At 40.2% G+C, this 11,750-nt stretch overlaps 2 protein-coding genes across 3 annotated transcripts in view; one reads left to right on the top strand and one right to left on the bottom strand.

Moving 5' to 3' along the window:
* The first annotated feature begins 469 nt into the window (after positions 1–469).
* On the top strand, positions 470–1,440 carry LOC102445320 (P2Y purinoceptor 3-like). Its single transcript, XM_075938367.1, has 2 exons — positions 470–1,375; positions 1,423–1,440. Exons 1-2 carry the CDS (start codon positions 494–496, stop codon positions 1,438–1,440), a joined length of 900 nt encoding a protein of 299 aa, XP_075794482.1. The 5' UTR covers positions 470–493.
* Positions 1,441–5,756: 4,316 nt separating this feature from the next.
* MFSD1 (major facilitator superfamily domain containing 1) overlaps positions 5,757–11,750 on the bottom strand; it is a 39,509-nt gene continuing 33,515 nt past the window's right edge. Inside the window, exons 15-17 of one of the 2 annotated variants that reach the window (XM_075937797.1) lie at positions 10,941–11,001; positions 7,439–7,550; positions 5,757–7,156 (exon numbers count right to left, since the gene is read on the bottom strand). In XM_075937797.1, coding sequence (XP_075793912.1) covers positions 7,097–7,156; positions 7,439–7,550; positions 10,941–11,001 — 233 coding nt within the window. In that variant the 3' untranslated portion in view covers positions 5,757–7,096. Of the gene's footprint in view, positions 7,157–7,438; positions 7,551–7,718; positions 8,559–10,940; positions 11,002–11,750 lie in introns of those variants that run through there. The other variant, XM_075937798.1, reaches the window with a different exon arrangement.

The raw sequence follows: 11,750 nt of genomic DNA, 5'->3' as shown, positions 1-11,750 counted from the left end.
TACCTCCTCCATGCATACTAGTCCCACGTAGTCCTTCAGCTTAGCTGTGTGAAGAATTCCCACCTCTACAGAAAGGATTCCTCCTGCCATCAGAAAAGTGTTGTGATTAGTACTGTAGTTGACTGTATCAACTGGACTCTGAGAAGCAGAGGTGCTTGTAAGTAAATCATCAACTCATGGGCAAGGTCAAAGCAGAAGCCCTTTCTTCAATGTTTAAGAGTCTAGATTTGTTGCAAGTTACATTTAATTGTCTTGACCAAATACTAGTAGTATCTGCATGTGTCTTGCAAGTTCATTTTGCCACAGTTGCTGCTTACCTGGAACCAAGGTAATAAATATGTAGCATTTCTATAGAGGTGTACCTCTTCTGGGCACTTTACAAACAGTAATTAAGACTTGAGCTGTTTTGAGAGGAGAGAGGCAAGGGTAGCCATTGAGTGCTTGTTTCTCTTTGTGGCAGGGGAAGGACATGGTTTTAAAGCAGCAGCAGTGAATGATGACTGAGGCTGTATCCACTATGAAGATGCTGAACAAAACACTGAATGGCACATCAGAAACAGCACTGTGCCCCCTAGAAGAGAACTACAAACACATCTTGCTCCCTCTTGCATATAGCCTTGTGTTTGTGCTAGGACTGTTCCTAAACGGTGCCATGCTGTGGCTGTGCTGCTGCACCAAGGAATGGACATGCACCACTATCTACCTGGTGAACCTGGCTGTTGCTGATCTGCTTTACATTTTCTCTCTGCCCCTGCTCATCATCAGTTATGCCATGCAGGACATCTGGATTTTTGGAGAACTGCTCTGCAAAATGGTACGTTTCTTATTTTACAACAATCTGTACGGAAGCATCTTGCTGCTGACCTGCATAAGTGTCCATCGCTTTTTGGGGATTTGCTACCCCATCCGCTCACTAGCTTATATGACCAGGAGACTAGCTGTCATTGGCACCGCTATATCCTGGATACTGGTGCTCATGCAACTGCTGCCCAGCTTGATCTATGCTCGCACTGGCTTCATCAATAACCAAACAGTCTGCTACGATCTGACTAGCCCTGATAACTTCAGGAACTATTACGCCTATGGGATGGCTCTAACTGTGTCTGGTTTCCTCTGTCCTTTCCTTATCATTTTAATTTGCTACTGTTTGATGATCAGGAGCTTGCTTCAAACTACTGGTAAGACCAGTCACATGAGCAGTGCTGTCCGGGCTAAATCAATCCGGACAATCCTGCTAGTGTGTGGGCTTTTTGCAGTCTGCTTAGCTCCTTTCCATATCACTCGTACAGTATACCTCTATGTCCGGGTCCACCGGAAAGCTGACTGCCCTCTCTTACAAGGAGCGAGCTTATTTTACAAGATTTGGAGGCCATTGGTAGGCCTTAACAGCTGTTTTTCCCCACTCTTGTATTTTCTTTCTAGTCAGACCAACAGAGTTAGACTGATTCAGGAACTGAGGCTGCATAAAGCAGATCTCCTTCCTAGGCCTGCAGTGAAGGGTAAGGAGTCAGATATCCCTAGTGGGGGGAGTTCCCTTGCTGCGGAATGAAGCCTGGCAAAAGCAATGTGAGAATGTCCCTTTATTGTAGATTTGCTCCAAGAGAGATGGTAGCAGTTACATTGTATATGACTAAGAAAAGCTGTGAAATGCTCACCTGCACCAGTTACCCTACTGCTGAGACAAGCTTTGATAGAGTTGCTAAGAGTGAAGACTAAAGTTTTTATAGACTAGAAGGCAAGTTGTCAGCATTTCATGTCAAGCAACAGCTGCAGCTGAGAAATAAAACTAAAACACCCCCCCCCCAAGGTAAATCACCCCAAATCCCTACTAACTACTCTTTTCCCAATGGAAAGGGAAGCCAATACACATATGGAGAAGAATAAGTATAGCTGAGAAACTTGCACTGAAATGAGGTATGACTACTAGTTATTTGTGACAACAGTTCATACAATCTTAATATACACTAAATTTAATATACGCTTCTTAATACACTCTAAATTTCCAAAGCCATTTTTAGTAATCCTCTGGCTGTTTCAGTATACAACTGGAAATGTATCTTTCTAAAGAAGATTCAACATTAATATTTTTTAATATTCTTTCACTGGAATCTTGATACACAAGAGTTTTAAGATGAAAAGCAGAGTTAGATAGTTAGGTGCTGGAACAGTTTATATAGTGAAGTTGGGGAATCCCTGTCTCTGGAATTAAGAACAGATCAGATACACATTGGTCAGGGATGGTCTGGTTATATTTGATCTTGCTTCAGCCCATGGGGGAGGAGGAAGTAGATGACCTCAAGCTCTCTTCCAACCCCACATTATTACAGTTCTGCAAGAACTAATGTTTGCCTTAAAAAAAAAATCCTGCAGCCACCACAGTGCTACTGATGGGTGTTTAAAAAAAAATAATATCATACTGTTGGCTGAATAGGCAGAAAGCACAGGTCTACACAGATGGTTCTCAACCAGGAGTATGCATACGATTAGGTACGCAGAAGTCTTCCAGGAGGTACATTCTCAGATTTGCCTTGTTTTACTGCAGCCTATATAAAAAGCCTAGCGAAGTCAGTACCAACTGAAATTTAATACAGACAATGAGAAAATAAGCAATTTTTCAGGTGTGACACTTTGATTTTGTCTGATCTTGTAAACAAGAGGCTTTAAGATGAGGTACAACTTGGTGTATGCAAGACAAATCAGACTGCTGAAAGGCCTACAATAGTCTGGAAATGTTGAACCTCACTGCCTTACAGAGCATCATGGTGCTGATAATATTAGGCCAAAAATCTGTCCAATAACTTGGCAAGGGATTATTGATCTATTTCCAGCTGTCTATCATCACTGAAAAGCATTTGTATATAGATATTGAATATTCAAATAATTGCAAGGTAGTGACATACACGATACAGCATATGCGGTAATTAAAGTCTTGTTTCCAAACTCTGCAATGATAACTAGTCACACACATGAGCTTGAAACTTAGCTAACCAATAGATTGCGAGCTCTCTTGGACAAGGACAAGCTTTGTTTTATTCATTTGTACAATATACGGTATGAGGAGACTTAGGGATCCTTACCTGGAAATAAAAGGCAAAGTTGTACAGTGCCATCAGCCAAACAGCTCTAACTTGAGACCAGGAGGGGGATGTGACCAGCTGATTCTTGGCCTACAAAGCAAGACAAAGGCTGGAGGAAGAGCAAGAGCCAAGCAGCTAGAAGTGAGTCTTGGCTCTCTTGGGGAGGGCCAGAATCCTCTCAGTTTACTGAATGTTCATGGTTTCTGTGCTGACAAGATCTGTTCTGTGCTATGTCTTTGTCAATTAATAAACCTTCTGTCCTACATGCTGGCTGAGAGTTATGGTGGAGTGGAGTGAGGCTGCAGAGTCCTCTGGTTTCTGCAAGTGCCCTGCCTGAGTAGACACATTACAGGGAACGCACAGTGCAGAAGTGAATGTTGAACGCTATGAATCTGTCCCATGAAGGTCAAAGTTGCGTGAGCTTCTTACCTTGGCGACAGTGGGCTCAGAGAGAGGAAGCATGCTGCACCAGAGTCCCCAACAGTTTCACAGGGAGCAGTTCCAGAGCCACGCCCCCATGACTGACACCAACTAATAGCTTTTGAAGTGTGCCTACCTGGGAGAAGATTGTTCTGGGGAAATTTGTATTCTGACATTACTCATGGAATCGCAAGTGAAGATCAAGGCTTTCCTATAATTAGGAGACAAACTACATTAAACTGTTAGCGGCCAGCTTGCATTATTGAATAAGGAAATACTTAAATATGTTACTTGTTTCTTTTCTCTGGTTCTTAGGAATAGAGTAACTCAGGTCCACCCTTTAACTGGAAGCCATTTAGAGGTCCAAGTGAGTTAGTCCGTCCACTTCCTGGTAGATGGTGTCTCTATCGAATAAAATCCCTCCTCTTGCCATTTTCCATAGAATCCAATGATAAAAAGGGCCTAGAGGTTGAAATAGCTTTTTATTGCTAGAGGCATATTTCAAGGCTAAAGTGCAGGGGTAAGTGTTAGGGATGTTAAATATCGGTTAATTGAATAGCCAATTAACCTCATGATTTTTATTGGTTACTTGACTATTCTATAATCCACAGAGGTGGGGCCAGCAGCTAGTGCACTCCAGCCTCACTCCCAAGGAGCATCCTGCCACTCTGTGCTGCTGCCTCTGTATCAGAAGCAGCAGCGTGAGGTGCCAGGTGGGAACTGGTCCGTGAGGGGAGCCAGTTTAAAAACCAAAAATTTTCAAGGACTGCGTTAAGACCCCCCCCCCCACACACACACACACACACTTAATCGTGATGGGCTGCCTTTTGGGGTACCTAAGAGATTTTGGATAGTATAACACTGGGTAATTAAAAAGGCAATGTGAATAAACTTCATTGTGCCAGTTATATCACCCCAACCCTATTCCTGTCTTGTACCCTGGACCTTTTTCCATCCTGATCCTGAGATCCTGCCCAGATAACATCACCCCCACCAACTTAATCACGAACGTCAACTGGGATGCAAGACTGGCACACACTACATCCTCTTCTTTCCAATCCCTCTTGTAAGAGTTTGGCTTAGCTATCCCAGATTGCCACTCTGCTATAAGCCTTCGACCAGAAGAGCAGCAAAAAGTGCAATGTCCTCAAGAGTCTCATAGACCATTGTCAGTTCTCCTAGTGGTTGATAAGACAGTGCTGTGCCTAAGTTTTTCAACGGCAGGTGAGAATCGGACAGAAACTGCATTCTCTTCCCCTTTTATAATGTGCCTTGCTTTATCATCCAGGAACTGGAATCGGACTATTACAGCACTAGCCCTTCTCCACTGATCCCTCCCCACAACACACACAAAAAGGATAGTTCCTGCCATTTAGAAGCAAACAAGGGGTTCTCTTAAAAACAGTTTTCAGCTAAAGTGAACGAGAGGTTAAAATGAAATCCATTAAGTGGCTTTTCTTTTTCCACTCCCCTCATGTACCTTAATAAAAGAGCTAAAAGGGTTTTTAATGGGGTCTTTGTCATGGAAGTAAGCAGGCTGAGGTCCCTATGCTAACCCCAAACAATGTTTAGCACTGTTAAATGAGAGGCCAAAGCTCCATATAACACAGTGAAAGAGAAAGGTCAGAATAAATCATTGAACTGAGACTGGAAACCTGGAGTTTTGAGTTGAGACAACATTACATAAACACAGGAGAGCACTTTTTGGGTACATCCACACTGCAATGAAAGATGGGACTGCATCAGAGGTCACTATAACTGTGCTAGCTTTAATCTAGCTTGCATGATGGTTCATACCCAGTAGCCTGGACTTTAACAGAGGCTAGCAACATGGTGAAGTGTTCAGAGCAAAAGTTTCAAGACCAGAGGGAATTTGGACAGGATGCCAATATTAAAATATATATTTGTATAGATTACCATTTTGTTAGTCTCGATGGTGCCACAAGACCACTTGTTTTTAAAGTTAGACTAACATGGCAACCCCTTTGAGACGTCAGGTCATTTGTGAAACTTAACTATTTCTTGGCCCATGCTTCACCAATACAGTACTGCCATGGATAGCAGAGAGGCATGAGATTGCAGGGGCGGGAGAAGAGACAAATTCCATGATTTCTTTAGAGGGAGAACCCCTCAACTGCAGATCTCATTCTCCTGGAGAAGTTTCCTCAAGCCCTCCCCTCTACAGAAGACAGCAATCATGTCAACGGACTACTACACAAAAGTGCTTAAGGAGCTACATTAAAAACAGAGAGCCAAGAGCCTCGTCCATTCAGTTTTATTTACTAAAAAAGATCAGCATCTAAGTGTACATGCAAAATCCATTTTTACTGTGCTATCTGTAGGTGGATTATGTACAGACTTCCCCCCCACTTCCCGCAAAAGAAAAGAGTTTGCATTTACACTTGTTAGTGCTAATTTTCAACAATAAGCCACCAAGTCGCATACTATCTTACTGGATACGTTTCATGAGACCTCACCATGGCAGTCCCATCTTTGATCAAGTTTGTAAGATACAGAAGGAGTCATTAAGTCACTTCCTCAAAAAAAGTGTATTTGTTAGATTTTTCCTAATAGATTGCTACTCTATTAGGAAAAACTGCCTTCCAGATGCTGTTATAAATTTTAAGCAATAAAGGTTGGAGTACAACCTAGCTGAGATTAAGACCACTTTGAAAATTTAGTCAAAGGTAGAAAACTCAAAAATTAGATTACTAACCACTTCGCAAGAAATATGCACATTGTATGAGATTTTAAGATCCAGTTCAGCTTACATGCACGCATAGGTCTGCTTCCATTGAAAACATGGGAGCTGACATCTTTGGAATTAAGTTGATCCTAAAGCCAATTCTCTCATTGCACAAACTAAAAAACACTTCACCCACATACACCGATTGAAAGTTACACGTCAGTTAGAGTAAAGAGCTATAAAAACTGCATCGTGTCTTTCCACAGGAAAATGGCTCAACTTTGATTAACATCACCACCACATATTAATGCAACTTCTAAGTCTGGCTTTAAAGACTGCACTATGTTTTTTTTTTTTTTTTTAAATCCCAAGTTTTCATAAAGCTTGTTGACAATTTAAAAAAAAAAAGTAGCCAGTTTCTATGGTTACATTTTCCATAGTAAAAGAAAGTAAAATTATTGCAGAGGTTAACAAGGATGTCCAGGATTAAGTGTACCATGACCAGATGAATGCCTACATGAAGAATAGTTCAATGGCTGAACAGGCTATTGTTTCCCAAGGCTTAAGTATCTGATTTGGTTTTGTATATGGCACAGAAGCCAAAACTCAATGCTTCAAGTCTGAAGTAGTATTTCACGTTACAATTGGAACCACCTATTGGCTACATTTTTAAGGTAAAGTGGTTGCTGATGATAGCACATAGATTCAAATAGACCCAGATGAGGAGTTAATTACCATATGAGAAACTGACAAGAGCTTAACCAATATTCCAAAAATATTCGAGAAACCCCACTTAGGATTTACATTGCAAAAAATTATTCTACTTCTGTTCTATGTGTAGTTGACTGGCAGAAGAAAGTTTGTCTACATAAACTTCAGAGCCCTTCCATTTCTTGACAAACTTGTGAAGATGCTATTTCAGCACACTCCTGTGTGCCAATGAAGATAAATAGGAAGAGTAATTATCAGGCAGCTGCAAAAAAATAAGTATGAAAGAATGATAAATCATTTATAATTATTCTTTATCTTACCAGTAGTTTTAATTTGAAAGACAGGTTTAGTCTACCTCTTCAGTTTTTTTAATTTCTTTAAAAAATTCTGGGTTAGATTCCTTTCTAACAGCATTGGGGTAAATTTAGTTCTCAAAAATACCAAAAAGAACCCAACACAATATACTGCTTGAGAAGACACTTCAGAAGCAGGTTTTCTAAACTGTCCTGTCTTCTGTAGGGAAAAACTGCTTTGCTACTAATACCTGAGCTCCTAGTTTGGAGAGATACCTATTCCTTAAACTAAAGTCATTTATTGGCTTCAATTTGGCCAAGTCATCTTCATTTTGATGTCTGAGTTCCTCACGCTTTTCTGCTCTGTAAAACAAAATGAACTAAATTAAGATGTGGAAACCAGAAACTGTTAGTATGATTATTTTTCTTCTAGTAACTCAGTTTATAATGTTTATAGATGTAAGACAGCTGGCTAAAGAGAAAAATGCCTAGCAAGCAACACTAATTTGATATTCAAAGAAAAACAGACTATTTTCTGCAATTGCTTTTATTTAGCATTTAGAACTTCAATGGAAAATTACAACACATTGAATCATTTTTTAAACAAAATTCGGACAATTATGCCATTATCAGTTAAGATTTGATTTTTAAAAATATATTAAGATTATAACACAAAAAAGTGACAATCTTAGAGACTGCTCAACAGTCTTACAGAATGCATAGCAATCAGAATTTGGTTTTTATCAGAGATCAAAGATCCAGTTTTTGACCATACAGTACTTAGAAACAAATGTCCCCACTCCCACATTTTCAACTTGAGCCTTTTCCATAAAGAATATAAAAAAGTCTTGGAAGATTGAACTGTGTTTTACGCTACATAGGATAGTGATTTGCATTAAGAATGTGACATGACCTATTAAGTTTTGGAAGGCAAATGATCTTTTCAGTACACAAAATACAAGACAAATAATTGCTTAACACTAATTAGAACTTTTGCCTATCACCAACCAGAGAAATACTAAAGTGCTGCTCCTATGTGTGAGATGCTTTATCTAGTTTATATTACAATATACATTGGCTTCAGGTCAAAGAGAACACTTTTCCAATTCCATTCAATTTCATTTCAGTCTAAAATGCTATGACCCAATGCAGTGTAAGTGCTCTGGTAGCTATTAAAAACTGTTACAAAGCAGAAGCGTCGTCATAAAACAGTTTACTGTAAAATCCTTGGCATGTTAGTATGTTTTCCAATCAACTGTATTGTCCAGTGCTAAGCATCGAGATCTAAATACACTATAATTCTTCAAGTTGGTAAGTTGCTGATCAAATGCTCTCAACTTCTGGATGACATTTGCTATTCAAATTTCTTTTCTGCAAAAAACATTGTAGTGAGAATTATTGAAAACACACTGCTACAAAGAACCAAGACATTCAGGGTGCTTTATCAAACACAAAAGTTTATCTTTTCAGCTGAATATTAGCCACACTGCATACATCTTGCATTGACCTGGCAAGTCACATAAAAAATATGTATCTGTTTCTGGTGATGCAGCATGCGCCACATCCGGACAAAATCTTACATAGCCTCTTCTGCTCCTTTGCCACCCAAAGAAGCTTCACATCTTGGTTACTGTTTGCTCAAATACTATATCTTTTGGAACCAAGTATTCCTCCCTTGTTACACTGCTGAAGTGGTGTTTTGGGTGTCCTCTTCCCATCTCTGTAGTGGTCACCAACCATTAGATCGGGATCTACTGATTGATCTTGAAGCCTCTGACAGGTGATTCTGACTGGCTTGGCCAAGACGCTATCAAGTGCCAACACTTCAGCTGCTCCTCCCCACACCGCTGCCCATCTCCTGCCTTTTGCCTGGGAGCCTCCTGCTTGTGGTACAGAGCAGGGAAGGGAGAGGAGGGGTGCTGATGTCAGGGTGTCTTTCTCCCACCCTGTATCCAATCGCCACAGAACAGAGGGGGGCACAACAGGGCTTGGGACGGAGGTGGTTTGCTGGCTGCTTTTGAGTGGTGCAGGGCCAAGGAAAGCCCTTACCCTCACTACTCAAGAGCCACCAGAGTTAAGCAACGTCCAGCTGGAGTCAGCTCCAATCCCCTGCCCCAGTCATGAACTCCCTCCTGAACCTCAAGCCCCTGCCCCAGGCTCAGCTCAGAGCCCCTAACACTCCAAATCCCTTAGCAGAAGACCAGAGCCTGTGCCACAACCCTCTGCCTGGTGAAAGGGAGGGTTAATGGGGGACAGAGGAGAAAGATTGAGTGAACAAGGGCAGGGCCTCAGAAGGAGCACAAAGGAGACGGGGTGGGGATATTTGGGTTTGAGGTAGATCCTGGATTGCACTTAAATTAAAAAAAAGTGATCTTGTGCTTAAAAAGGTTGGAGACCACTGCTGTAGTGTCATACCACAGGCCACTATGAAACCCTCATCTCCTACTGGAGAATTGATTTTGGTTGGGAGATTTCATTTCGAAGTCATGAGTCTGTAAGATGTTGTAAGAATGTTTTTATGTACAGACACTTTCTATCAGTCACCTTTTCTGAAAAAACAAAGCTAGTTCTGTAGCCACTGCAATAAAAAGGTCTAGTTGCAAATCAGACAGATTACATAAATGCAAGCTTAGCACCTCACATTTTTACTGCTTAGACAAGTGGAAATTTTATTTTAAGTTAAGAAGTTAACATACAACCCTAAACCGCACTGAGAGGGTAAAGGTACCAGAAAATTCTAATTTTCAATAGAACTATTCCAAATCTGAACAGTGTTCACAAGAAGTGTACCAAATAAATATATTTATCTGAAGTATTCAGAATATCTAATTTAGAATTGCTTATTTATATATTATGACATTAAAAGATCCTAATAAAACATTGTAAAATGTATTTAATGTGTTTTCTAAGATAACTATCTCTGGAGAAAAAAATAAAACCTGAAACAATAGACATTATAGCTTCATAATTGTCCTATCCTTGAGTAGAAGCTTCAAAAAATGTGCCTTAACCTAAAGCCAATTAGATCTACTGCTGTAGTCATCTTCATTTTATCTGAATGGCTCAGTCATTACTAGCTCACAGCACTCCTGACACTCAAATATTAACCACCTCATTTTACAGTTGAGGAATTGCTTAGTCTCCTATGCCTCAACTTGCTCATTACTACATGGGAAGTCTGTGTCTCAGCCAGGAATTGAAAGATTTTAAGTCTCAATATAGTGTCCTACTTAGGATAGATTTCCCACCTCCCCACTTAAAAACTTATCTAAAAGCATAAAGCTTTTGGAAGTGAGGGTGAATTTACAAGTGGGTTGTGTTTTCCAAGCCATGCTGGATTTCTACATTTGTTGAATAAAACCCTAAAAAACTTTGTCCATCAACAGTTGTTTCAATAAAAAAAATCCCACCCTGTCTCTAATTTCAAACCAAAATTGCAGATAATTGAGAGTTGGCATTATCCTCTAAAATGCACACTTCAGACCAAATTGTGGGCACCCAACCTTAGATGCCAGCAGATGGCCTCTTTCCTCCCCCCCAAAGGTACAAAACATCTTCAATTCCAGCTGGATTCAATTTTTTGCAGAATGAAAGTGTGAAGAGTATTTCTATTTGCAGTAGAGTTATTCTTGCCTCATTCATTCTTGGTCATTCAGAATCCTACTTGATTCTATAGACTCTGGCCCTTATCCACACTTTTGTAATTACCTTATCTTGCAATATCAAGATCAGTTCTCAGCTTTATATACTCACTCAGCTGCAGCTAGCTTTTGCAGTTTTTCCCTTTTCTTTGCAGACCAGTTAAGATCACCTCCTACAAACAGAAGTTATATTTAGGAAATTCTGAAATATTTGACTTTGTGAGGTCCAGGCAACTAGAAACACCACTTTACCATCTCTAACTTGGAAAAATGAAAGTAAATACACATATGGAAACTAGCAATATTGAGACACCTTTAGACAATAAGACTACAATTAAAAATCAGTCAGTCATTCTATGCTGCATAAACAGACACTTTAGAGAGGTTCAACCTATACTTTCTTGCTCTGGTCTAGCACCCTCGGGGTCTAACCAGTGCTGAACAATAGGAGGGCAATATTGTCTAACAGTATTACCAACACTTCTACTGCTTACTGGGCTATTAAACATTTAGGGGTAAAATTAGAGCTAAACAGCACAGAACACAAAGACAGAACGGGTGGCTGTAAAACTTTATGGGACCATGGGAAACTTGGCCGTATGCATGTTAAGTGGACATCTAGCTAACTAAAATCAGGCCCGACCATGGATGCCGCCGGTCCAGAGAATGCCAGACTAGAGGAGTTCCACCTGTAACCAGCTTAGGGTCTAGAGTGAATGCAGTTAAATAACAGCACCCAGAAAAGGACTGATAGCTTAGTTCAGTGCTAAAAGAAATTAGTTCAGTGCTAAAAGAAATTTTGACAGTTATCACCTGACTTCAGCTATAATGTGGTATGAACAAAAATTTAAAAAGGGATAGATCACACAAAGGATAAAGTAATTTAGCATGATAGGACTAACAGCAGGTTGTAAAGAAAAAG

The sequence above is a fragment of the Pelodiscus sinensis genome, chromosome 10 (genome assembly GCF_049634645.1).
Source record: "Pelodiscus sinensis isolate JC-2024 chromosome 10, ASM4963464v1, whole genome shotgun sequence".
NCBI lineage: Eukaryota > Metazoa > Chordata > Testudines > Trionychidae > Pelodiscus > Pelodiscus sinensis.
Note: the sequence above shows the minus strand (reverse complement) of the source record. Positions and strands in the feature narration are given on the sequence as shown.